The sequence below is a fragment of the Dendrobium catenatum genome, unplaced genomic scaffold, assembly GCF_001605985.2.
Source record: "Dendrobium catenatum unplaced genomic scaffold, ASM160598v2 fragScaff_scaffold_743, whole genome shotgun sequence".
Lineage (NCBI taxonomy): Eukaryota > Viridiplantae > Streptophyta > Magnoliopsida > Asparagales > Orchidaceae > Dendrobium > Dendrobium catenatum.
Window position 1 is genome coordinate 1,173,254 of NW_021319205.1, and position 23,806 is coordinate 1,197,059.

Below are 23,806 nucleotides of genomic sequence, written 5' to 3' on the forward strand. Positions count from 1 at the left end.
CCCATCCTTTCACTCATGAGAAATTATTATGTGTAGATACTAGACGTAGCTCTGCGTCCGGAGGCAAATAAGAGCGTGCCACGTCACCGGATACACTGTGAGTACACAATCGCAATACACAACAAGGAGGTGACGTGGAATGCTCTGATTTGCCTTCGGATGGCGTCCATTGTCCGCACATAATAATTAATCTTCACTCATAGTACCATTTTGAACAAAAATCTCATCCCATCCAACATTGTTAAAAGATTCAAAATCACGATTTCACCAACCAAATCAAGAGAGTTGTATACACCTAACAAAACATAAGAAGCATATGTGCTAAATTATGGCTATTCCATTTTGCTTTTGTCCTTCTTGGACTGATACATGGTTGACAACACAATAAAAACAGAGCAGAAAATAGATGATATAAAAGTTATAATAGTTACAGCCCTTGTGTGCAGTGCATCTCCACAAGGAATTCTCCATGTCACATTGTTTCCAAACAAGACACCCAAATCAATCAAAGTCCATAAACAGTCTGCAGTTTGAGAGATTTTTGGCTTGCAACGTGTGAACAAATGTGGTTTGCCTATTGTTATGTTTATGTAGTCACTTGAATTAAGAGGCTGAAAAAAATGAGGGTAGAGTTAGATATATGAAGCGTCAAAAAGATATATTTTGAGTAAGAGTATCATTGCAAGTAAATGTTAGTGTTAGAGGATCTTCAACCGAAAATCTCATTTTTCACTCCAAAATGCAGTGAAACTCAAAAATGTCATGATTCATCTACAATTGAACTCCATTTTGCGCGCTTCTGTGAAGGTAACTGTCTTTTTCCTTTTTCGCGCGTTTATTCGGCAAATCCAGTTGAGACAGAAAAATCGCCTAGGTGAACAGTGCAACGCCAATATTGGCGTTGCACTGTTCACACGCAAGCAAATAGCGAAAGATTTGGCATTCGGCTGGAGCAACCGAACGACGCCATACGCATGTTTGACGTTCGGTTGGAGATGCTCTTAGTAGACTTGATTTTATTAAAATTTCAAAACAAAGTAAGGATAATTTTGATATTAATTTCAAACTCACCGGATATCTAGAATGAAGTGGCAGTTGAACAACAATTTTTTGGGCATCACTCTTGACATTAATGTGAATCTCTACTACTGATATATTGGAAAGAGCATAAGGCAATTCCAGGTTTGTGTCCCCAAAAACAGAAGCACTTAGAAACACTGCAAAAATCATAAGAAGTTCACATTTACATAGTAGGATATGCTTCAAGATGACAAAACAAGCTTCTAACCTTCACGATCGACAAGCCGTTGCAGCTCAAAGGGATCAGAAAAGACCCCAGTAGGAAGATACTCAATAACAATTGCCTCGCAAAAATGCTCATTAACAAAATGAGTGAACTTTGGATGATGGTATAATTCCATTGTGGTAACTAATTGTCTATGGGAACCTTCACCTATGAGCTCACGTAGGAGGGATGAAAGTCCAAAAATATCTGCATTGACAAGCATCTCTTCACACAAATCTCCTAAGCAAATCTCTTTATCTAAAAATTTACTAAAATCTGGTTCAGATAGCTGTCCATGGCTATTAAAGAAAGACCTCATCAGATTATCTTGTGAACAAGTCCGACAGCCATTGATATTTGGATAGCTACATTTCTGTCAATACAGAGCCAGCAGATTATAAAATTTGTGAATGAAAAGACAAATCATCAATCTAAACACAAGATTGCACCAAGCATAGCATCTTTAATAGTTGAGTAAATTGTCAAAGTTGTCCTTTTCTAGTAGTTAGGCAAGACTAGTGTGAGAAAAATAGCTATAACCCATAGGTGAATGAAGAAGACATATTATCAAAATGCAAGTCTCAAATCACAGATTCCAAGCCTATTTTCAAATATAAAACAAACAGAGATGCATAATTCAGCACAATGAAAGTTATCATAACTTAATTGATGAGTTACTCAAAAAAGAAATTCGGTTCTTTATTCTATGAAAATTGAAAACTCTTGATTCGACTCATATACGACTTAGAGAGAGAAGTGGTAATTTTGTTATTCTTTGTGAAATCTGAATGTGTCGATCAATCAGATTTTTGTTGTTGCCTAGGGCCACAACATTTGTCATGCTCGCACGGGAGAAACCCCCGCACCCGGCAGCGAGCATGACATATGTTGAGGCTCAAGACAACAGCACCAAGCTGATTGATCGACACAATTATATATATATATATATATATATATATATATATATGTTTGTCTTGAGTTTATATGATAGATATAGGTTGATTAACTCACCGTGAACTCATTGACTTGTATGGAGCTGGCAATAGGATCAGAAAGCCCAGCAGATTTGTAGATCTCCAGGACAAAAGCAACACAAGAAATTGATTTCCCATCTGAATAAATCCAACATCCTAAATAATCTGAAAAAGACAGACTAATGTAGCTTAAAATTAAGCTAAGCGAAGATATGCCAAAATAGATGTCGAGAGGTTTAATTTAGACATTTAGTCATAGAGGACGGTAGCTCAAACAGGGCAATTAGGGGAAGCAGAGAGCACAGCTACTGACTAGGGTAATCACGAGCAGCAGAGGCTAACAATTAAGCTAATCACCGGAGAAGTGTAAAGAGTAGTGGCAAAAAAAGAGGTCAATCGCTTGAGAAGCAAATGACATGTGCTATGGTAGGAGGAGACACAAAAGGGCTTATACAAGCTTAAGAGTGTCAAATTGGGTTGTTTGGCTGAGCTCAAAGGACTAGCTTAAGTCAAACTTAAGCCATAACTAAATTGGCCTGAAATCTTCAATCTTTTAAATTTTCAAACTCATTATACTCATAAATGATCCCATATGAGTTAGTGGGATTAAATTTTTTTTCATACACCGATGTAAGAGATAAATAATGGTAAAGGATAGATTCCAGTTCAAAACCAATTCAATGCCAGAAAAACATATATGCAAAGAATAAAGGTCGCCACTAATTTAGTTTTCAAAAAACAAATGAACAACCACAATGCATTAAACATGTCCAATTATGGTAATGAATAAATGAAGTATGATTTTAGAGCAATATTAGACCAAACAAACAAAACCTGAAAACATCGCTGCAAAAAATAGTAAATATTTATGCATATATAAAACATAAATAGAAAGGTACAACTGCAAAAAATAGAAAAATATTTTTGAAGAAGTCCTACAAATGCTCTATTGATTACCTGAAGATGCAATACAAACTGCACACCTTTCTTTGTATTAGATATCATTAACGTGATGAGAGACAACATAAACCATTTTTCAAACTTTTCAGTGATGCTGTGTGAACCCTCTTACTGTCAACTCCAAATCTTCCACTAAAATGGCATATAGCCATTCAAATATACAACTCTTTGTAAAAGTTGGCAAGATAGTGTTCAATCTAAAATAGATTGAACTATTTAACAACTGAAATATTGTTGTCGGTACGTTGCGTGCCATTAAAAGACAATCAACATAACAAAAACAATTAGGAACATACATTACAATAGAGAATCCACTGCATTATCATTATCATTATTATCATCATTAACCACATCCCAACCATTTAGGATTGGCAAATTCATTGCAATATGAACCAAGAAAAATGTTAATTTCTAGTGCTAATATATGGAACCAACCTTTTCATCAACATTGATGTTTGATAACCATGGTTTTGGCCATTCCTCGAATTTTGCATCCATATGCTTCCTGAGAAAAGCAATATTTGAGTTCTCTCTCCATCCAATATTTGTAAACAAAGAGAAAACATCCCACAAAGCACTGAGAGTTCCTAACATCCCTGATTGCATAAGGAAGATTGGCACCCCATGATGTTTCACCTAACACCACAAAACAGTGAAGATACACCAAAGATGAAATAAGAATGTTATTTGAGCATCTAAATAAAGCAAAAACCTTCTCCTCATAGAGTTGAATTTATAGATTGTAGTGGTAACTTACATATTCATACTCTTCTTCAGTCTCCCACTCATCAAACTCAAGGGTATGCTCTCGAGACAATAAGTAATAATCCCATGTCACACGGTATGGAGTTGCAAAAACATAAGGATCCATACAAGTCCAGCTATGAGCATTCGTGACCTAGTCAAATTATGAAAAGAGAATGTTGGGGTATCTTATGAATATTTGAAATTTTGGATTGGAAAACTGTGCATTGAGTGCATTAATAAACTGATTGTTCTTCATTAGAACTTGTACGAGATGATAAATAAATGTAGAAAATATAGATACAAAAACTTCAGATTAGAAGGCCCTGAAGAATTATAATGATTCAATTCCTTAAGGATGTAACTATTCTTCTTCCTTTTTCCCGCTTGATGATGACTACTTAATCAAAATTCAAAAGACAAGCTTTCCTCAGATTCCTATTGTGAAAAGTTGGGAGGTCTATAAATGTAGTACCTAAATGCAGACATGAAGGAAAAAAAAAAGCGTATAAATGTCAAGGACCTAACCATGAATGATTTAGAAATCACAATAAAAATGTTTCATTATTGTCTTCTAGCTTAAATTCATTTTCTAGAGTTCAGGTGTCATATGATCAATATGTAAAGCTACAATATATATATTCCAATCTGGATTACCTAAACCAGAGAGAGCAATGTTAGTACAACGGAATATAAAGTTCTTATAGAGAAAATTCTAAATGTCCTCTGACATTACCAAGTGTTATCTAAGACTAAGGCTTCGTTTGGGACGACTTTCTTTCAGTTTCTTAAAGCAGCTTCTTAGTACAAAAATTTTAATTTTTATACTACGAAGCTGCTTTAGAAAGCAATAAGAAAGCCGTCCCACACGAAACCTAAGAATGGGGCAAAATAATGGCGTGGACAAGGAAATGAAGTTCATATGTTCCTCAAAATCTCCAAATGCTTGGCAAAATAAGAACATTCTATTTTATTAAAATACCTTTGATAGATATAAACCCTGCAGCACCGCATGCTTGAATATGTCACATGTTTGTACAGGTAAAACTGATTTCTTCTAATCCTATTAGAAGCCTTTTTCTTAAAATTTCATTCAAATTCATAAAAGAAGAGAGCTACAAGCAGCAGCACACAATATCCAAAATCCTACAAGATGACTTGATCATAAAAGTACTTCACCCCCTCCACATGAATTGTTACTCTAACCAATGTAATAAATGAAGATAACAGAAGCCAAGTGGTACTATCTAGATGTTGAAGTTAAGACAAACCAGGGAATCCGATAACATCACTGAAATTCTCCACAAGACCCATAACATTGATACGAATAATTCAGCACCCACATGCTAAAAGAACTTGCAACAACAATACCACTAATCTAGTTTAACGACTATACTACCAAAAACCTAATTATCTCCCGCTGAAAGGCAAATATAAGAAATACAGTTCCCAATTCCACCAAAATCTTCACACAAAAAAAAAGAACAGATCAGGAATCAACCTTTATATGGAGAGTGCCGCCGCCGTAGGTTGACTTGCTCTTATTGTGAAACTCCATCCATGCAGTATTGTTGTAAAAACACGCGGCTTTCCACCGCAGTTTAGTCTCCGGAGATGAGAAGACACCAACAAACGACGGGAGGAGGTCCGAGGTGTGGATGGGGGACTTCCATTGCCCGTCGAAGTTGGATTGGAGGCAGAAGACGGAGATAAGAGCGAGGAGAATGATGATTATGATGTAGAAGCCAGAGAATGGTTTCATGAGAATAGAGAAGCAGAGACAGATACGTGGCAAGGAGGATCTTGGGTATTTGAAGGGGATGTTTGGATGTAGGATTTAGGCCGGATATGAAGCGGATTTGAGCTAAATCCAGCTAAACTGTAACAAATTCAAAACCAACTCTCACGGTAAATCAAAGCCGCAGTTGACGGAAAATTCCCTCTTTTCGTGGTAAATCCCGGATTTACGAAATCCTTTGGTTCGGCGGAGAAAGGGAGAAAGTTACCTTCAAAGAAAGAGAGCTCCCGTTGTTGCTTCCGATAAAAAAATGTCCTAACTTCTGATCAAACAGGAAGGGAACGTCGTCGAAGGAGCAAAGTCCAACAGCAAGGAAAAAGAACTCGTGCAAAACTCTACGCTTTGAAGGAAAGAAGCCGAACGAAATAGAGAAGGTAAAAAGCCAAGCTCCTCTTATCATTGTTGGATAACTTAATTAATCTAATAATTAATTAAACTAATTAAAAATATTTAATTATTAATACAATTATTAATTAAGTACTTAATTATTTCAAAATAATTAACAGGATTAAATATGATTATAAATAACAATAATTATTATAAAATATTATAAATAATTAGTATTAGAATATTAATTAGTACTAATAAAGCTTTGTTATGTTTTATTTAAATTTCTCTTTTTTTTTTATCTTAGAAATTCAAATTCATGAATGTGAGGGCTAACAGCTACTTGAAGCATAACTAGTTCATATTTTCACCAAAATTAAGACATACTTATTATGATATTGTGAAATATACAAAATATAGAATTAAGAAGCATATCTTTTATCAAATTCAACAACTTCAAATGCACGGAATTCAACAAATTTTAACCAAATGTGGTGATATTGAGGGGGAGAATTGGATTATGGGGAGTTGATTTCATTAAGGACTGTTTGGTTGGAAGTAAAGTGGTATAAAATATTTCAAATGCACGTAATTCAAAAATATTAGTGTTTGGTTGGATGAAAAAGAAATGCAAAAAATTAAATTAAATATAATGTAAATCATTTTATAGAATAAACTAAACTCGCCCAATTTTGAGCAAGAACAATTTACAATGCAAACAAACTCGCTTGACTGACACCGCCTCCATTACAGGTTGCTACCACCCACCACTGGAAACCACTATTATTATCTACCATCACTACCACCTGCCGACGGCGCCACCCACTATTGATCGCCACCGGCCACTGTTACCGCCTGCTGACCGTCACCCACCACTGCCCACCTCCACTCTCTGAAATCCATCATCGTCATCACTCACTGTCGGTCGACAAATCCAAGATTTCTTTTAAAATGACCAAAACACCATTGAAGTAATTCGGACCGGGTCAAATTTGAAAGCATATATAAAAGCATAAATCAAGCCTCTTTTTTCTGGCGCCAAAGAAGGACCTTCTTCCAACTAACATAACTGTTCCAAGAAACCCTCCTGCTACAAAACCACAGAGAAAAAAGTGAATATATAAGGAACAGAATGCAGAGACTATCTTACATTCCAGTAAGAAGGAAAGAAGTAAATAGAAGCAATGGCAGGAGAGAATGAAGGAGACGAACAAACCAAGTTCAAGGAAATACAAGATCCAAGCTCAAGCGCCGTCTCTGAGTTCAAGTTAAATCCATATGCGCCTCCGTTCGTCCCTCTTTCTATCATCCAGATGCCAAATCCCAACTACTTCTGCCAATATCTCCAATTCGTCCATGGCGGCCGAGGCGGAATGGGAACAAATTTTATCTACTTTGAAGATCAGAAGCCCATGAGTTTTGTCCCTGATTCAAATATCAAGTATCCTGATCTGAACAAGAACACTTCAGATCTGATTCAGAAGATCGTGAAGCAGGTTTTTCTTTTTGAAGTAACTTTTTTTTTTTAATTCCATTGAATTACCAAAGGAATATGCTGTAGAAATATTGGTAGCTTAATGGGAATTAAAAGAGACAGAATTAAATTGCTGAGAATAAATAAAGTAGAAGGAAGATAAACGCATAAAACACAAGTAAATTTTGCTATGTTAACAATTCAGGATGGAATCTATGTGAGTTATTTTTAGTAGAATATTAATTAGGATTTGAAGAGAAAATAGAATGGTAACAGAGAAATGCAAGAGAGAGAACAATACAGAAATCTGTAGAATTGTATTACTATTGTATGCCACTTTACATTAGATTGAATTGCATATATATAACAAAAGTTAATGCAGCATAACAGAGGTTTTAACGTCTATGATGATCCAGTTGTAGATTGAAGGCTGAGATCACTGTAGAGAAGAGAATGCTTGCAGTTGGCTGAGAACATGGAACAATTATTACGTCCTCTGACCGGACGTAGAGCTACGTTCGGCCGCCAATAACATGTCGCCACGTGTTCTTATTCTTTACCGCGCGGCCCAACGACTTGACCAGGAGCAGAACCCGGGAATGCTATGTTCGCGATTTTCTCGGTATTGCTCGGTATTTGCTCGGTATTGCTTTGCAAAAATGAGAAATACCGCTCTGTGAAGACCAATACCATGCAAATACCGAGTTGTACCGAGTTTTTTTTACAACTCAGTATTTGCTCAGGATTTGCTCGGTATTGCTAGGGATTTGCTAGGTATTTGCTCGGTATTGCTAGAAAAAACTTGGTACAACTCGGTATTTGCTCGGTATTACTCGGTATTGGTTATTGCCGAGCAAAATCAACCAATACCTAGCAATATCGAGCAATCTTGCGTACGTTTCGGGTCGGATTGTCGGGGCGCCGGTAAATAATGAAAATGCGTGGCGCTATTCTACTGGCGGCCGAACGTAGAGTTGCGTGCGTTCACCGGACCAAATAAAAGTTTGAGAACATGGTAGCCTAACGTGGGAGAGTGCTTGCGGTTGGCTGAGAGTATGGTAACCGAACTTGACAGAGGTGATCCATGCCTATGTTTTAACTGCTTATCAGCTCCCCTCAAATTGAGGATCCACATATAGGAGAGTCAATTTGTTTCGTAGATGATAGAACTGAATTGGCGAGAGAGCTTTTGTGAAAATATCAGCAATTTGATCTTTGGTGTCTATGTGATGAACTTCAATTTCTTTGAATTTGATCCTATCTTGAATAAAATGGTAGCCAATCTCTATATGCTTCGTGCAAGCATGAAAAACAGGATTATTAGCTAGGGACATGGCTGAAATATTGTAACAGTGAAGAGGTGTGGGATTTGAAGATGGAATGTTGAAGTTGTGAAGTAATCTACGGAGCCAAACAATGTCTGACGCTGTTGTAGCTAAGTCTCTATATTATGCTTCAGTCGACGATCTGGCTACGGTTGGTTGTTTCTTAAAGCTCCAAGATATGAGTGTTTTCCCTATAAATGAGCAAAATCCTGTAGTGGATTTTCTGTCTGAAGGATCAGAAGCCCAATCAGAGTCCGAGTAGGAATGTAATGAGAGATCTCCTTGTTGAATTGGTAAGTCAAGATATATTGTGCCTTTTATATATCTGAGTAATCTTTTCATTTGCTGGTAGTGTTTTTGAAGGGGATAATGCATGTGTTGGCACAACTGATTAGTAGCGAATGCGATGTCTGGACGTGTGATTCTTAAATATTGTAGTGATCCAACTATTTGGCGATAAAATGTTGGATTATCATAAGGCTGATCAGAGTGAGCAGCATGTGTAGGTTTTTGTGATAGAGGCGTGACAGCCGGCTTGCAATCCATGAGTCCAGATTTTTGAAGAAGATCAGTTGCATATTTAGTTTGATGTAAAATATAAGCATCTTCTTGAGTGGAAACTTGTATGCCAAGGAATAAGAAAATATTACCAAGGTCTTTAAGAAGGAATTTCTGCTGTAAATCTGATAGAAGATTTGATAGGAAAGTGGTGTTGTTGCTAGTAATGAGAATATCATCAACGTAGAGAAGGAGAAATACGTGGGTGTTCTTAGATGAATAAATGAGAAGAGATGGGTCTGATGAGCTGAAGTAGAAGTTTTTGGATAATCAGGTGGAAAAAGTATAAAACCATTGACATGGAGCTTGTTTGAGGTCATATATGGCTTTGTGAAGTTTATATACATAGTGGGGATAACGTTGATCAATAAAACCTTTGGGTTGAGTCATATATACTATTTCATCCAAGATGCCATGAAGAAATGCATTAGATACATCAAGTTGACGAACTGGCCAATGATTGTGTAAAGCAACAACAAGGAGGACCCGGATGGTGGTGATGTTTGATGTCTCATGATAATTGATACCATGTTGTTGCTTTAAGCCTTGCGCAACAAGTCTGGCTTTGTATCGTTCAAGTGAACCATCAGGTTTGAGTTTGATTTTGTAGGTCCATTTGCATCCTAGGATGGGTTGATCAATAAAAGGTGGTACTAGTGACCAAGTAGCTTGGCGTTGGAGGGCTAGAAATTCAGTTGACATTGCTTGTCGCCAGTGTGGAAATTTGGAGGCCTGAGTGTAACAAGTGGGAGTTGAAGAGGAGGGAAGTTGAGTGGTTAATGTAAAAATTGTTTTCGGTTTGAGGTGACCCGTTTGAGCCCGTGTAACCATGGGGTGTGTATGAGTGAGAGGTGGTGGTGGAGGGCTTGTGGTGGAGGAGGATATGGATGAGGATGTTTGTGAAGAAATTGGAGAAGTAGAAGATGTAATGTGCGGTTATAATAGGGAGTTGAGGGAAACGGTAGTAAGTTTGGATCAGGTGTGGGTTTGATAGTATGTGAAATTGTGGATTGTGATTGTAGGATTAGCAGTAAGGGTGGTAGGGAAGTTGGTAGAGGTTGTTTTGTGGTGGAATTGACAAAGAGAAAGGTGGACTCATGAAACATAACATAGCGGGAAATGTGGATCTTTTGAGTTTGGAGGTTAAAACAGCAATAGCCTTCGTGAGAGGGTGAATAACCAAGGAAAAGGCAAGGTGTTGAACGTGGTGTTAGTTTGTGGGGTGCTTGAGGCCTTAGCCAGGGAAAACATAGACAGCCAAAGACTTTTAAGTGGTCATAGGTAGGGAGTTGATTGTGTAGTAGTTGATAGGTTGATTTATGTTTGGTGTTAGGGGAGTGTAATCTATTTATGAGATTTCAATTAGATGTTTGTGTTTGCGTTCAACAACACCATTCTGTTCTGGTGTGTAGGGGCAATTGTATTGATGTGTAATGCCTTTTTGACGAAGAAAGTTGGCTAGAGAATGAGAGGTATACTCTCCCCCACCATCAGACCGAATGGTCTGTATGAATTTATTGAATTGTTTTTTCCGCCATGGAGATTAAATTGATTAAATGAGTTGTTGTTTTAGATTTATATTGCATTGGGTATATCCAAGAAATTTTGGAATAATTGTCTATAAAGATTACATAGTAAAGATAGCCATTTAAAGAGGGAACAGGAGACGGACCCCAAACATCTATATGTATTAGTGATAATAGTTTGGAGTTACAAGTGACTCTAGAATTAAATGGTAGCCGATGACTTTTGGCTACATTACAAGCATTACAAGTAGTAGACGAAACACTCGGACAATTAAAATTAAGTAATTTGGAAAGCTTGTATAGAACAGAATGATTAGGGTGGCCTAGTCGATCATGCCAGAGAGAGTCCGAGTGACGCTGAGACGTGAATGCTGATTGTAAGTTATGGTTGATAGAATTTGAAATGGGATAAAGGTCGTTACTGCTGCGACCCTGAAGAAGCGTCTGCCTAGTAGAGAGATCCTTTAGATGGAAGCCATTAGCATCAAAATGAGCAGAGCAATTATTGTCAGAGATTAGCTTATGTAGCGAAAGAAGATTGTAGGATATGGAGGGAACATGTAGAAGAGGATTAAGGTGTAGCTTACGGTTAGGATGAGGAGTCGGGAGAAGACCTTTGCCACTGTTAGTGATAGGTAGGTTGTTCTCATTACCTACTGTAATGGTGTCGGAACCGGTGTAAGGAGTGGAATTTTGGATGTTGGAGAGATCCGTCGTAAGGTGCGCCGAGGCACCTGAGTCCAAGAACTAGTAGGTGGACATAGGTGATTTGTTGTTGCTATGTAGAGTCCCGAAATGGAGTTTGAGACTAGTGGAGTATAGCTGAGGTTGGTGCGATGCCATCATGTATTGGCTGCATGGCCATGTTTGTTGCAAATCTAACAGATGATGCGGATGGTCGGTCTGGAGTTCGGATTTGCTGGTCGAGGCTTAAAAGACGAGTTAGTAGAGCGGCCACAGTTGTATCTTGTCGAGCGGCCTCTGGTTGCCATAAAGGCTGCATCTGGTTGGGAAATCTTCAGGTTCTCTGCCGCTAGATTGATTTCCTCACTGCATAGGAGATAATACATGTCGTCCAGGCTGATGGGGATTAGCTTGGTTCTGATGGCTGTTTTGAATGCTTGATATGAAGGAGGTAGACCATTTAGAATGTGGAGGATGATATCCTCGGTGTCCAGATGAGCACTTGCTACTGTGATGTTGTCAAACTAAGGATTTTATGGTAGATAGGTATTGGGTCATAGAAGAGTCTTTCATGGTGACATTGTGTAACTCATTTTTAAGTTGAATTACTCTAGATCAATTCGTGGGTTGTAGTCTCTTCTCAAGGATGATCCAAAATTCATGGCAGCTTTGGAGATTTAGGATGTAAGGAAGAAATGGTATATGAGATTGTGGAGTATAGTGCAGCAGAAAGATTCTGGTCTAATAATTGCCAGGTTGTATATGCTGGATTTGGCTCAACAGTTTCAGTAGCGGATGCGAGAAATTTGGGAGGACAACAGAGATCTTTTGTGAGATAACCAGCAAAGTGATTTGCTGAAAATAGTTTGAGTATTTGAAGCCGCTATATGGGAAAGTTTTCACTAGTGAGTTGTGTAAGCACTATGTTCTTGATGTTTGACATTAGAAATCTGAGAGAGGAAGGAATAATATTTTCTCCCATGAGATTGGTTGCCGCCATCTGGGTATCTGCTGTGCTTGTAGTGCTGATTTATGCCATGAACTTAGATGAGAGCAGCTGTGAAGCTTAGGGGCTCTGATACCATGAAGAGAAAATAGAATGGTAACAGAGAAATGCAAGAGAAAGAACAATACAGAAATCTGTAGAATTGTATTAGAGTCGAAAATAGTAGCGGAAGTTACTTCATGGGTTTCTAGATCGCAATCGCCATGTCCGTCCTGCTCGCCATGTCTGTGGTCCCTGCTCGACGGCCTCGGGTGGAGCACGTTGGAGGTGGATCGATGAGTCCGACATCGGATCTAAAGGGATCGTTTCCCGGGATTGTCGATGTGCACTACTCTGCAGGATTCCGTCAGCGATAGTAGGATGTGTCTGGACCGGGGTTTGCGGAGCGGAGCCGTCATCGTCGGACGATGTCGGGTCGGGATGTGGAAGATGGGTCGGATGATGGAAGGATTCGGTCACAGGCACATAGAGAGTCATGGGCGGGCTTGGTCTGGTAGCTTGGAGCACGGGAAGGTCCGCCGGTCGGTCGAGAGATACAGCAGAGGCAAAACTGGAATCGGATCGTGTGAGATCGGGTTTGACGCTAAGAGCGAGGTTGCGAGAGCATAGTGGGAGTGGGGGTGGGAGCTCCGTCTGTGCGGGCGGCAATGGCGGAGTGGCAGCGGTGGGATCGGGTTGAATGTCGGGTTCGGGAATGCGGAATCGGACTGGTGGCGAGAGTGAAGATGGATGCGAGGGTTCTGAAGGAGATTGCGAGTGTGGTCGGGATGAGTTGGGAGACGGAGGATGTTGGAACGGAGGGTGTCACGCCACCGAAGCGGGAGTTCGAGCGGCGGATACTCCAGCGGCGAATCACGCCATCGAAGAGGAAGTACAAGCGGAGGGTAATCATTAATGACGGTGGGAGAATGGAGGGACTGATGGGGTTTGCTTGGAGCGGACTAGGAGAGCGAAGAAGAAGAATACCTCGGTATGGGGTATGGTTGCTGTTGAAAACAAGATTCGGTTTTCTTGAATCTTTACCGAGAGCAGAGGAATGTGAGAACAGCAGAAACAGAAGAAGATTTTGAGAAAAGTATTAAATCTTATTATCTCCTTATTACAGCCTACATTGCTTATTTATAGAAAATAAATGAAGTACAGATGGCAACAGAATAAATGGATTAATTATTTGTTTCATGTTGCTCTAATACGCCCCTGCAAACTGATGATCGATCGACGACTGTCAGTTTGGTTCGTAGTAAGTGAAATCTAGGAGTAGATAGAGCTTTAGTTAATATATCAGCTGTTTGATCTATGGTGCTGATTGGTAGGATGCGTATTGTGTTATGATGAATGTGATCACGAAGAAATCTGTGGTCAATTTCGATATGCTTCGTTCGAGCGTGGAAGACCGGGTTGTTAGATATGGCTATGGCTGATGTGTTGTCACAGTAAATGTCAGTTGCATTTGATTGCTGAATTCCAAAGTCGCTCAGAATCCGTCTAAGCCAAATGATATCGGCCGTGAGTGCAGCGAGAGCTCTATATTCTGACTCTGTGGATGATCAAGCCACTGTGGTTTGTTTCTTGACAGTCCACGAAATGATAGTATTCCCTAGAAACGAACAGTAGCCGGAGGTAGATTTCCGAGATACTGGATCACCGGCCCAGTCAGCGTCTAAAAAGGAATTTAGATTCAAGTTAGATTTCGTGATAGGTATGCCAAACGAAATTGTACCTTGAAGATAGCGTAGTAGTCGTTTGAGTAAGTATATGTGTTGCGGTTTTGGTTCATGCATATTCTGAGATAGAAGGTTCACGCTGTATGCAATGTCCGGACGAGTTAATATGAGATATTGTAAAGATCCTGTAATGCGTCTATAGATGGCTGGATCGGACATAGTGATTTCCGTTGAGAAGTCCGGCGGGAGTTTTGTGCACGTTGGGTTTGCAAGCGATTTGCACTCTGTTAGCTGTGCCATTTGAATGATAGATTTTGTATAGTTTTCCTGAGAAAGAAAATAGAGATTGTTAGTATGTGTGATTTGAATGCCAAGAAAGGAATGTACCTCGCCAAGATGTTTCATTGTGAATTTGTTGTGCAGCATTTGTATGACGTGTTGAATGGCTTGAGTGTCATTTCCGGTTAAGAGTATGTCGTCAACATAGATTAATAGGAATAGTTGAGTGTGTTGCTTGCGATAGATATAGAGAGAGGGATCCGAGGAGCTTTGGAGAAAACCGATTGATTCCAAGTGCGCAGTAAACGTGTTGTACCATTGACGTGGTGCTTGCTTAAGACCGTATATGACTTTGTGTAGAATACAGACATGATCCGGATGATTTGAGTCTTCAAATCCAATTGGTTGTCGCATGTATACGGTTTCTTCTAGTTTGCCGTGAAGAAAGGCATTTGCCACGTCGAGTTGGTGAACTTTCCAATTGTGATGAAGAGCTATGGTTAAAAGAATTCGAATTGTTGGTAGTTTGGCGACGGGACTAAATGTCTCCGTGTAATCAAGACCAAATTCCTGATTATTTCCTTGCGCAACCAACCTAGCTTTATACCTTGCAATGGATCCGTTCGCATGAAGTTTAGTGCGGTATGTCCACTTGCACCCCAGTATTGTTTTATTGTTCGGACGGGGAACAAGACTCCAAGTTCCTTGAGTTTGAAGTGCAAAGAATTCGGACGACATGGCTTCCCGCCATTCCTTGTGTCTGTTTGCTTCATGAAAAGATGAGGGTGTTTGCTGCAGAGAAGAATCAGAGGTTTTATGTAATAGATTAAGTCTGTTTCTCGGTTTGAGAGAACCTGTTTTCTTCCTTGTCTGCATATGATGACCGGCGAGCGGAATGTTGGGGAGATCAGACTCACTTTGGATCGGCTGAGGATGGAGTGCAGATGAGAGGTCTGGAGTAGCTTCAGGAGTGTTCTGCTGATTTTGGGATATGGGGTGAGATGGCGAGATATGTTTGTTGGAATTGGTAGTGGGTAAAGTGGATACGGGGACTAAGAACAGAGATGGCAGAGATGATTGCTCCGACGTGAAAAATTCTGATGACGAGCTGGTAACTGCAAAAGGAAAGGAGTTCTCGTTAAAATGAACATTTCTTGAAATGATAATTTTATTTGTGCTTTGTTCTAAGCACTTATAGCCCTTTGATTTGTGAGAATAGCCCAAGAAGATGCACAGTTGTGCATTTGGTTGTAGTTTATGCCGAAATTTGGACGGTATGTGAGGATAGCACGCACAACCGAATACTCTGAAGTCAGCATAGATTGGTTTCCTGTGATAGAAGAGTTCTAAGGGAGATCTATTGTTAGTATTGGTTGACGGTAGGCAATTTATGAGATAGGTGGCTGTGATCATAGTGTCCGGCCAATAGGTATATGGAACATGAGCCGTGGTCATCATCGCACGAGATGTTTCAACGATGTGCCTGTGCTTACGTTCTGCTACGCCGTTTTGTTGGGGCGTGTACGGACACGATGATTGGTGAGAGATCCCATGCTGTGTAAGAAATTGCATAAAAGCATTGTTAGAGTATTCGCCGCCCCCGTCAGTACGAATACATTTGATTCTTTGGGAGGTAAAATTCTCAATATTCTTTTTAAAATCAATAAATATGCTAAGGACCTCTGATTTACGTCTCATAGGATAGAGCCACGTAAATCGAGAGTAGTCGTCCACAAATATGACATAATAAAGATAACCAGAAATAGATTCGATCGGGGCCGGACCCCAGACATCCGAGTGAATTAAGTCAAGAATAGAAGATTTTCTATTACACGATTGTTCAAAACCAAGTTGATGAGACTTGGAGGTGTTACATGAGTGACATAGATCACTGTGATTGTGGATGAACAAGTGCTTATTGCTAGAGGCGAGAGAGGCTAATGTACGGGAATTGGGGTGACCCAATCTTTGATGCCAAGGAATGACTTGTTGGACAGAGGTGTTAAGAGCCGTTGGCTGGGCAGAGACGGCAGGAGTCTGGATCAGGTACAGTCCGTCAATACAGGGTCCGCTAAGTAGTTCTTGATGCGTCTGCATATCCTTGAACACAAAACCACTTGGATCAAATGTAATAGAGATATGATTATCTTTGGTTAGTTGAGAGATAGAAAGTAAATTGTATTTGATTTCAGGAGTATGAAGTATTTGTGATAAAGTGAGCTTACGAGAGGGAGTCGGTAGCAAACCCCTGCCGGAATTTTCGATGCTAACCGAGCTCCCGTCACCTACTGTAATACCATCCGAGCCGTGATACGGAGTGGAGATGGACAGATTGTCGAGCGATCTGGTCATGTGGGATGATGCACCGGAATCAAGATACCAATCTATGTGAGATTGGTTGTTGTTGTCCGCAAGTAGAGCTTTTGGTTGAGGTTTTCCCGGTCTTGGAACATATTGAAGGTTTGATCGGTGCCAACAATCCATCGCTGTATGCCCTTTCTTGAGGCATATCTGACACATTAGCGAGACAGTTGATACGTTGTCATGAGCTGGATACGAATTCTGAGTTGGGCGTGGTCTTGAGCGACGTCCTCTCCCTCGATTCGCATACAGAGCGTGAGATGGCTCGGTAGAGGAAGCCAAGCGTGCGTTATCTGCTGCTATGTGGATTTCCTCGCTAATTAAGAGTGAGTAAATTTGATCTAGACTGAGCCGATTTACCATAGTTCGTATTGAAGTTTTGAACGATTGGTACGCCGGCGGAAGTCCGTTGAGTATGTGAAGAATGATTTCTTCGGGATCAATGTGAGAGCCAGCTGCTGCTATATTATCCACAAGAATCTTGACCTCGTTTAAGTATTGAACCATGGTGTAGTTCTTGAGTGAGATTTGATATAGCGTATTCTTGAGCTGGATCACCTTTGACCGATTGGTTGATTGAAACCTGTTTTCGAGTGTTTGCCATATCTCGGATGTGGATTCAAGTTGCAAAACGTAGGGAAGAATTGATGCCGAGATCGTGGAACATATAGCGGCCGCCAAGTTCTGATCGGTGAGGAGCCATTGATCGTATGCGGTGTTCGGAATAGAAGATCCATCCGGTTGACTGATCGTCTCGGGTGGGATTGTGGTAGAGCGATCAAGAAATGTAGCAAACCCATTTGCTCGACAGATTTTACTAATCTGAGATCGCCATAGATGGTAGTTGTCCGTCGAGAGCGGACTTTGTACAAAGCTTTTGAGATTGGAAAGAACGAACTTCAACGACGAAGAGATTGCCGGAGTCGCTTGAGAGGTCGAGTGATCTTCCGTCTGAAGTGAGGAAGAAGAAGCCATTGATGCCCTGGATCAATGAGCCGCGTCTGATACCATGTTGAAAACAAGATTCGGTTTTCTTGAATCTTTACCGAGAGCAGAGGAATGTGAGAACAGCAGAAACAGAAGAAGATTTTGAGAAAAGTATTAAATCTTATTATCTCCTTATTACAGCCTACATTGCTTATTTATAGGAAATAAATGAAGTACAGATGGCAACAGAATAAATGGATTAATTATTTGTTTCCTGTTGCTCTAATAGTTGCCGACGACATTCGCATCTCCGAAGGTTTTATCAATCCGATCAAGGTTTCTGTCTATCGAATGATTCTTTGGCTTGAGCTTGATAGAATGTGATCCGGCTTCGATCATCGTCGACAGCCTATCTTCCTTGACGTCGATGACCGCCAATCTTATTCTGCGGCTTTGATCATCGTCAACAGCCGACCTTCTTCCGCATTCCATCGATCTTCACAAGCTCCAAGCTCTGATACTAACTGATGTAGTGGATCGTCGGAAGAATCGACCTGCAAGAAGGATTTCGGTCTCAATCCAGGAAAGAGGAAGAATCCAAAGGTTCAAAGCTTTTAAAAGAGAGTAATATCATTCAATGAGCTCAAAACCTTACATTAGCCAACTATTTAAAGAGTAAAATAGAACTATCTAGAGCATGAAAGATAAGCTAGTCCTTAGACTTAACAATAGCTAAGATGTTCCTACATCACTATTGTATGTCACTTTACATTAGATTGAATTGCATATATATAACAAAAGTTAATGTAGCATAACAAAGGTTTTAACGTCTACGATGATTCAGTTGTAGATTGAAGGCTGAGATCACTGTAGAGAAGAGAATGCTTGCAGTTGGCTGAGAAAATGGTAGCCTAACGTGGGAGAGTGCTTGCGGTTGGCTGAGAGTATCGTAACCGAACTTGACAGAGGTGATCCACGCCTATGTTTTAACTGCTTATCAGGAATCACAACTTAAGTTTAGTTGATCATTTTCATTAGATTAAGATTTTTATTTGAGTGTGAGTTTTATTGTTGATTTATTATGCTAAGATTTGATTCAGATTATTGGATAAAATATATTTAAAATTATAAATTTCATCCGCTTCAAAAAAACACTATGTTTTTTTTGGAACAGTTTTTTTCTGCTTTCTTAAGCAGATTTTTAGTAAAAAAGTTTTTGAACTAGACATTTTTATACTAGAAAGTGTTTTAGAAAACATATTGAAAGGAGCCCCAAACGAAGACCAAAATTGCATTCTACTTTATATTGCATTGTTAAGTATCGTATGCTCCAATTTTGATTTATTTTTTCAGTTTGAATTGAGTTTTTTTATCAAAAACAGGACAAACTGTAAACTTTTTATATAGTTCTAACCATTTTTATTATGTAATGACTTATGATCAGGTTGAATACCAATTCGGTGATGCAAATTTGATTTTTAGCGATTTACTTGTGAAGATTATGAACAAAGATCCTGAAGGATATGGTACGAAAATTACAAATAAATAGTAATTAGCTTTACATTCTTAACTCTAATATGTATTTTTTTTCTTACAGTTCCAATGTCTGTTATTGCCTCTTGGAAGAAGATAAAAAATCTCAGGGTTAACAATCAGATGCTTGTTAAAGCTCTTAGAACATCATCACAACTTGTAAATTTCCTCTAAATCTCCACTTATGGTTCCTATAATTTATTAATATAATGTCAATGCAAATCTTTTTGTTTTTTTCTCTGTTAATTCAGGTGGTGAGTGAAGATGGAAAGAAAGTGAGGCGAAAGAAACTCTTTACAGAGAAAGCCAAAGAGGAACAGATGGTTATTGACATCAAACTCTAGCAAATAGTATTATAAAACTATATTGGACTACTTTTTCTGAAATATTTGTTTTCATTTACAGTCGCGCACTGTTGTAGTTGAAAATTTACCAGAGGATTCCTCACACCAAAACATCGAGAAGTTATTCAGCGTAGTTGGAAGGTTTGAAAAACAAGGTTTTAGCTAATATTTCACTGAAAAATATGAAGAAATGGAGACATTTTAATGAAATAATGAGGTTATTTATTATATCATTTATATGTAACAATGTTAAGAATATCAGAATATGTCATCCTCAAGAGCCTAATTCAACTAGGCCTTCAAAGACTGCGTTATACTTAGTAACAAGGTACTTTCTTCACAGTAGAAAAAAGTTCCATGACATACCAATTCTGATAGTTCTGAAGCTCACATAATTTGTATAATTTGTATTGTTTTCACCAAATTATCATATAGTTGCATGCATTTGTGGAGTTTGAGACAACTGTTCAAGCAGATAAGGCCGTAAGCTCTCGCCTTAATTTCTTCACTATTCATTTGTTTTTGGTTTTGTTGTTTTTTTTTTTCAAATAAGTTCTTCTGCTTTATTTAGGTTTTGTTTGGGACGGCTTTCTTATTGTTTTCTAATCAGTTTTTTCTAGTACACAATTTTAATTTTTTATACTAGGAAGCTGATTTAAGAAGCAGTAAGAATCCCAAACAAAGCCGTAGATAACTTAGAGAATGCATGAAATTTATATAGGTAGAGAAGCTAAATGATGAGAGCAATTGGAGGAAAGGTCTGCGTGTGAGATCATTGCTTAAATGCACGGTAATTTACTTCAAAATTGACATGTTTGTGTTTCACTTTTTCTTTAAATGGTTCTTAATTATAAAAAGGAGACAATATGTGAATAATGTTTCAGCAAGCTTTACAAGTTTTGCACTTTTTCCCTTCAGCCAAGATCAGTAATCAGAGGCAAAATGTTGGATTATGATCATTTTGACTTGAACTCAGAGGATGATCAGTCTCCCCTCTCTCAAAAATTAGAATCTCCCAAAATTGAGCAAGTACTTCAACAGCATGTAAGATTTTTTTTTTTTTTTTGTGATAATATATTAACATTTAGGCTTCGTTTGGAATGGTTTTCTTACTATATAGCGGCTTTCTAGTAAAAAATTTTAATGTTAGCAATAGAAAGCCGCTTTACGTAAAAAAAGCTGTCCCAAATGAAGCCTTAATTGCAAATTGAATTCAAGATAGAAGTGAAGTTTTTCTTCACAGGTTGGTGAAAATCAAAATGGTGCAAAGAAAGCATGTGGAAGGGGACAAGGGAAACAAGCTGGCCAGGTTCAAAATAACAACGGTCACGGTGTTTTATCCAAAACTCCACAAGAAACGCAAAAGATTGGGAATGGACTGTGTGAGAACAATATCAAGCAAACTTCTCCTGGACCAAGGATGCCCGATGGAACTCGGGGATTCACTATGGGCAGAGGAAAGCCATTAAAATCACTTACGACCACAACTGATCTTTCTCCCATCAATCTCTGAGCTTTTTACCTTTTGCCTTCTCTTGTTTTGAAATGGTCCTAGCATGTTTTTCAATGCTTGAATAGTAATTCTTTCATGTTTTCTACTGTTTCTCTTGTTGTATTTCGTTATAATCTTTTGGAATTTATTTATTAACTTTTTTGTTTGTTCGTAATAAAAAGCTCTGTTACTATACTTGGAAGTCATTATTGCTGGGATGCAGTTCAAAAATAAATGATAATCAGAATGAAGTTCTTAAGCATTAATAGAGATTACTTTATCGCAATAGTTTTGTTGAGGCTTCATCATCTAGAACCTGCAACAAAACTCTTTGCATAACAGAGTGAACGGGTACAGATAACAGGAAGAAAGGTTAGAGGAAGCAGAACAGTTTTTTTTGTTTTTTTTTTGGGACATTTAGGCCATTAAAGGTAAACTCACACACACAATGCATACACATAGACTCAAACCCTGGACTTCTTAATTGGAAGCCTAAGCTCTCAACCAATAGGCCAAGGAGAGTTGTGTCAGAACAGTTTTTTTTTTGGGACATTTAGGCCATTTAAGTCAAACTCACACACACAACGCATACACATGGACTCGAACCTTGGACCTCTTAGTTGGAAGCCTAAGCTCTCAACTAATAGGTCAAGGGGAGTTGTGTTAGAACAGTTTTCTCATTAGTTCTTTACTGTGAACAGTACAAATCGTTCATACTAGCAAAAGACAAAACCAAATCATTACAGCTGCAGGTTTTGTCACAAGCTAACGGCTAAGATTAAAGTAGAGAATTGATATGTATGGTGTAGATCAAGATAGCAGAGGAAGTGGCAAACAATGGCAGTGGACCTGCTGTGGCAGCTTTTAGTCGGTTAACAAGTTTTACGAAGTCTTTCCAAATTGTTGGGAGAATCCTGATTATGATGATGATGATTATAGTTCTGTGTAATTTAGATATAGGTTTTGTTTGAGATGATTTTTTTACTATTTTTAGAAGCAGTTTTTAGTTAAAAAAAAAATTAACTTTTATATTAAAAAGCTGTTTCAAGAAGCAGTAAAAAAGTCATCCCAAACAAAACCTTAATCTAAAGAAATGAAATCATAAGATTATCATGATTAGATGCTTAATGGATCTATTTGCAAGTTATCTTCACTCTTCAGTAGTAATTTCCTCATATTATTAAGCATATTTTCTAACAATTCGTAAGGCATCATTCATCAAAGAATGGCTGAACATATAAATGACATTCACTTGACAAACTGGGAGCGGAGCATTGCGGCGCTCCAAAGTCCAAATCCTTGTTTTGCCAAGGAGCGCTATAGCTGTAATACCTCACAATATCCTTAAACAGTATTGTAGAGTATCACATACGTAAACATAATATTTTTCCATCATCTATCATATGATGCTTTTCATTATTTGAAAATTGATATAAAACATCCAACAACACTTCATTTACAACATAAATGAAAGTATCTAATAAATTATCGAAGTTAATAAAAAAATTTCATGTGAACAGCAGAAGAAAGGCACTTATAATCAGTTTTTCTATCCAAAGACAAATAATTAATGTTGTGTTAGATATCTTGAGATGGATTCCCAATTTGAATTGTTTGTTCATATTTCTATGATACGTTTAATAAATGTGAGTATGCTTATTTATTTTGTCATAAATACAAGTTAGGTTGCTATTGCTACGGATATCTTAGCCCAAGTAAATAATATCCTAATGCATATAGAATTATTTATGATTTTGGACATGATTTAAATCCAATAAGAACCTGATTTCAATAGCTTTTTATTTATTTATTTATTGCATTCTAACTACAGTCAATCATATAATGGATTTGACATATTTCATTATTTTAAAAGCATGATTTCTAATATTTAGCAACCAAATGAAAATTTATTTTAGAAAATGATGATTTTATTTTCACCAATTTGAAGCGTGAGTTTTAGGAACTTTTATTCCGTTCGGTGCAAGGACGTAGAGGAACGTCCTGTCGGAGGTAATTTCCCGTCAAAAAATTAGGTATTTGCTCGGTACAACTAGGTATTATTTGATAATAATGAGGAATACCGTTCTCTGAAGACCAATATCGAGTTATACCGAGCTGTACCGAGAAAATACTGAGTTTTACCGAGTTTTTCTGGGAAAAACTCGGTACAACTTTGGTATAACTCGGTATTTGCTTGGTAAAGCACGATATAACTCGGTATTGAGTCTTCAAATGATGGAAATTCTTCGTTATTGTTTGGTATTGCTCGGTATTTGCTCGGTACAACTCGTTTTTTTGGCGGGAATTTGCCTCCGACCGGACGTTCCCTCTACGTCCGGTCGGAGGACGTAATAATTGTTCGAGTTTTAGAGTATTTATGTGTTTAAAATCAATATTAATTCGAATGATAGTTTAAAAAGTTCAATCTCTTTTCAAAACATTAGGCAATCAAATGAGCCCTTAGCATAATATTCTAAAAAGCCAACAAGTTGTTAGCATTAAGGCTTAGTTTGGGATGACTTTTTTTCTGCTTCTTAAAGCAATT

At 38.3% G+C, this 23,806-nt stretch overlaps 3 protein-coding genes across 3 annotated transcripts; 1 reads left to right on the top strand and 2 right to left on the bottom strand.

Moving 5' to 3' along the window:
• Positions 1-305: 305 nt before the first annotated feature.
• On the bottom strand, positions 306-3,103 carry LOC110096644 (phosphatidylinositol-glycan biosynthesis class X protein). The gene is made up of 5 exons (XM_020822681.2): positions 3,094-3,103; positions 2,297-2,424; positions 1,289-1,658; positions 1,072-1,217; positions 306-611 (listed from the first exon to the last, which is right to left on the bottom strand). The coding sequence occupies exons 1-5, from the start codon at positions 3,101-3,103 to the stop codon at positions 333-335; spliced, it is 933 nt and encodes a 310-aa protein (XP_020678340.1). The 3' UTR covers positions 306-332.
• A 224-nt stretch (positions 3,104-3,327) lies between these two features.
• On the bottom strand, positions 3,328-5,740 carry LOC110096642. Its single transcript, XM_028696422.1, has 3 exons — positions 5,465-5,740; positions 3,977-4,117; positions 3,328-3,855 (listed from the first exon to the last, which is right to left on the bottom strand). The coding sequence occupies exons 1-3, from the start codon at positions 5,723-5,725 to the stop codon at positions 3,637-3,639; spliced, it is 621 nt and encodes a 206-aa protein (XP_028552255.1). The 5' UTR covers positions 5,726-5,740; the 3' UTR covers positions 3,328-3,636.
• A 1,532-nt stretch (positions 5,741-7,272) lies between these two features.
• Positions 7,273-21,282, top strand: LOC110096645 (la-related protein 6C-like). Its single transcript, XM_020822682.1, is given in 11 exon segments — positions 7,273-7,584; positions 19,337-19,418; positions 19,490-19,584; positions 19,677-19,748; positions 19,831-19,910; positions 20,017-20,068; positions 20,071-20,097; positions 20,205-20,252; positions 20,491-20,559; positions 20,688-20,813; positions 21,013-21,282. Coding segments are annotated over 11 exon segments (1,233 nt in total).
• The last annotated feature ends 2,524 nt before the right edge of the window (positions 21,283-23,806 follow it).

What these genes read in the sequence shown, in the direction of transcription:
- LOC110096644 (XM_020822681.2), bottom strand. An exon ending in TACAAGTCAATGAGTTCACG is followed by an intron (nt 1,659 to 2,296) that starts GTGAGTTAATCA and finishes CTGTATTGACAG; the next exon opens with AAATGTAGCTATCCAAATAT. An exon ending in ACGGCTTGTCGATCGTGAAG is followed by an intron (nt 1,218 to 1,288) that starts GTTAGAAGCTTG and finishes TGATTTTTGCAG; the next exon opens with TGTTTCTAAGTGCTTCTGTT.
- LOC110096642 (XM_028696422.1), bottom strand. Translation starts at nt 5,725, where the DNA reads ATGAAACCATTCTCTGGCTTCTACATCATAATCATCATTCTCCTCGCT. An exon ending in GCGGCACTCTCCATATAAAG is followed by an intron (nt 4,118 to 5,464) that starts GTTGATTCCTGA and finishes TAATTTGACTAG; the next exon opens with GTCACGAATGCTCATAGCTG. An exon ending in CTGAAGAAGAGTATGAATAT is followed by an intron (nt 3,856 to 3,976) that starts GTAAGTTACCAC and finishes TTGTGGTGTTAG; the next exon opens with GTGAAACATCATGGGGTGCC.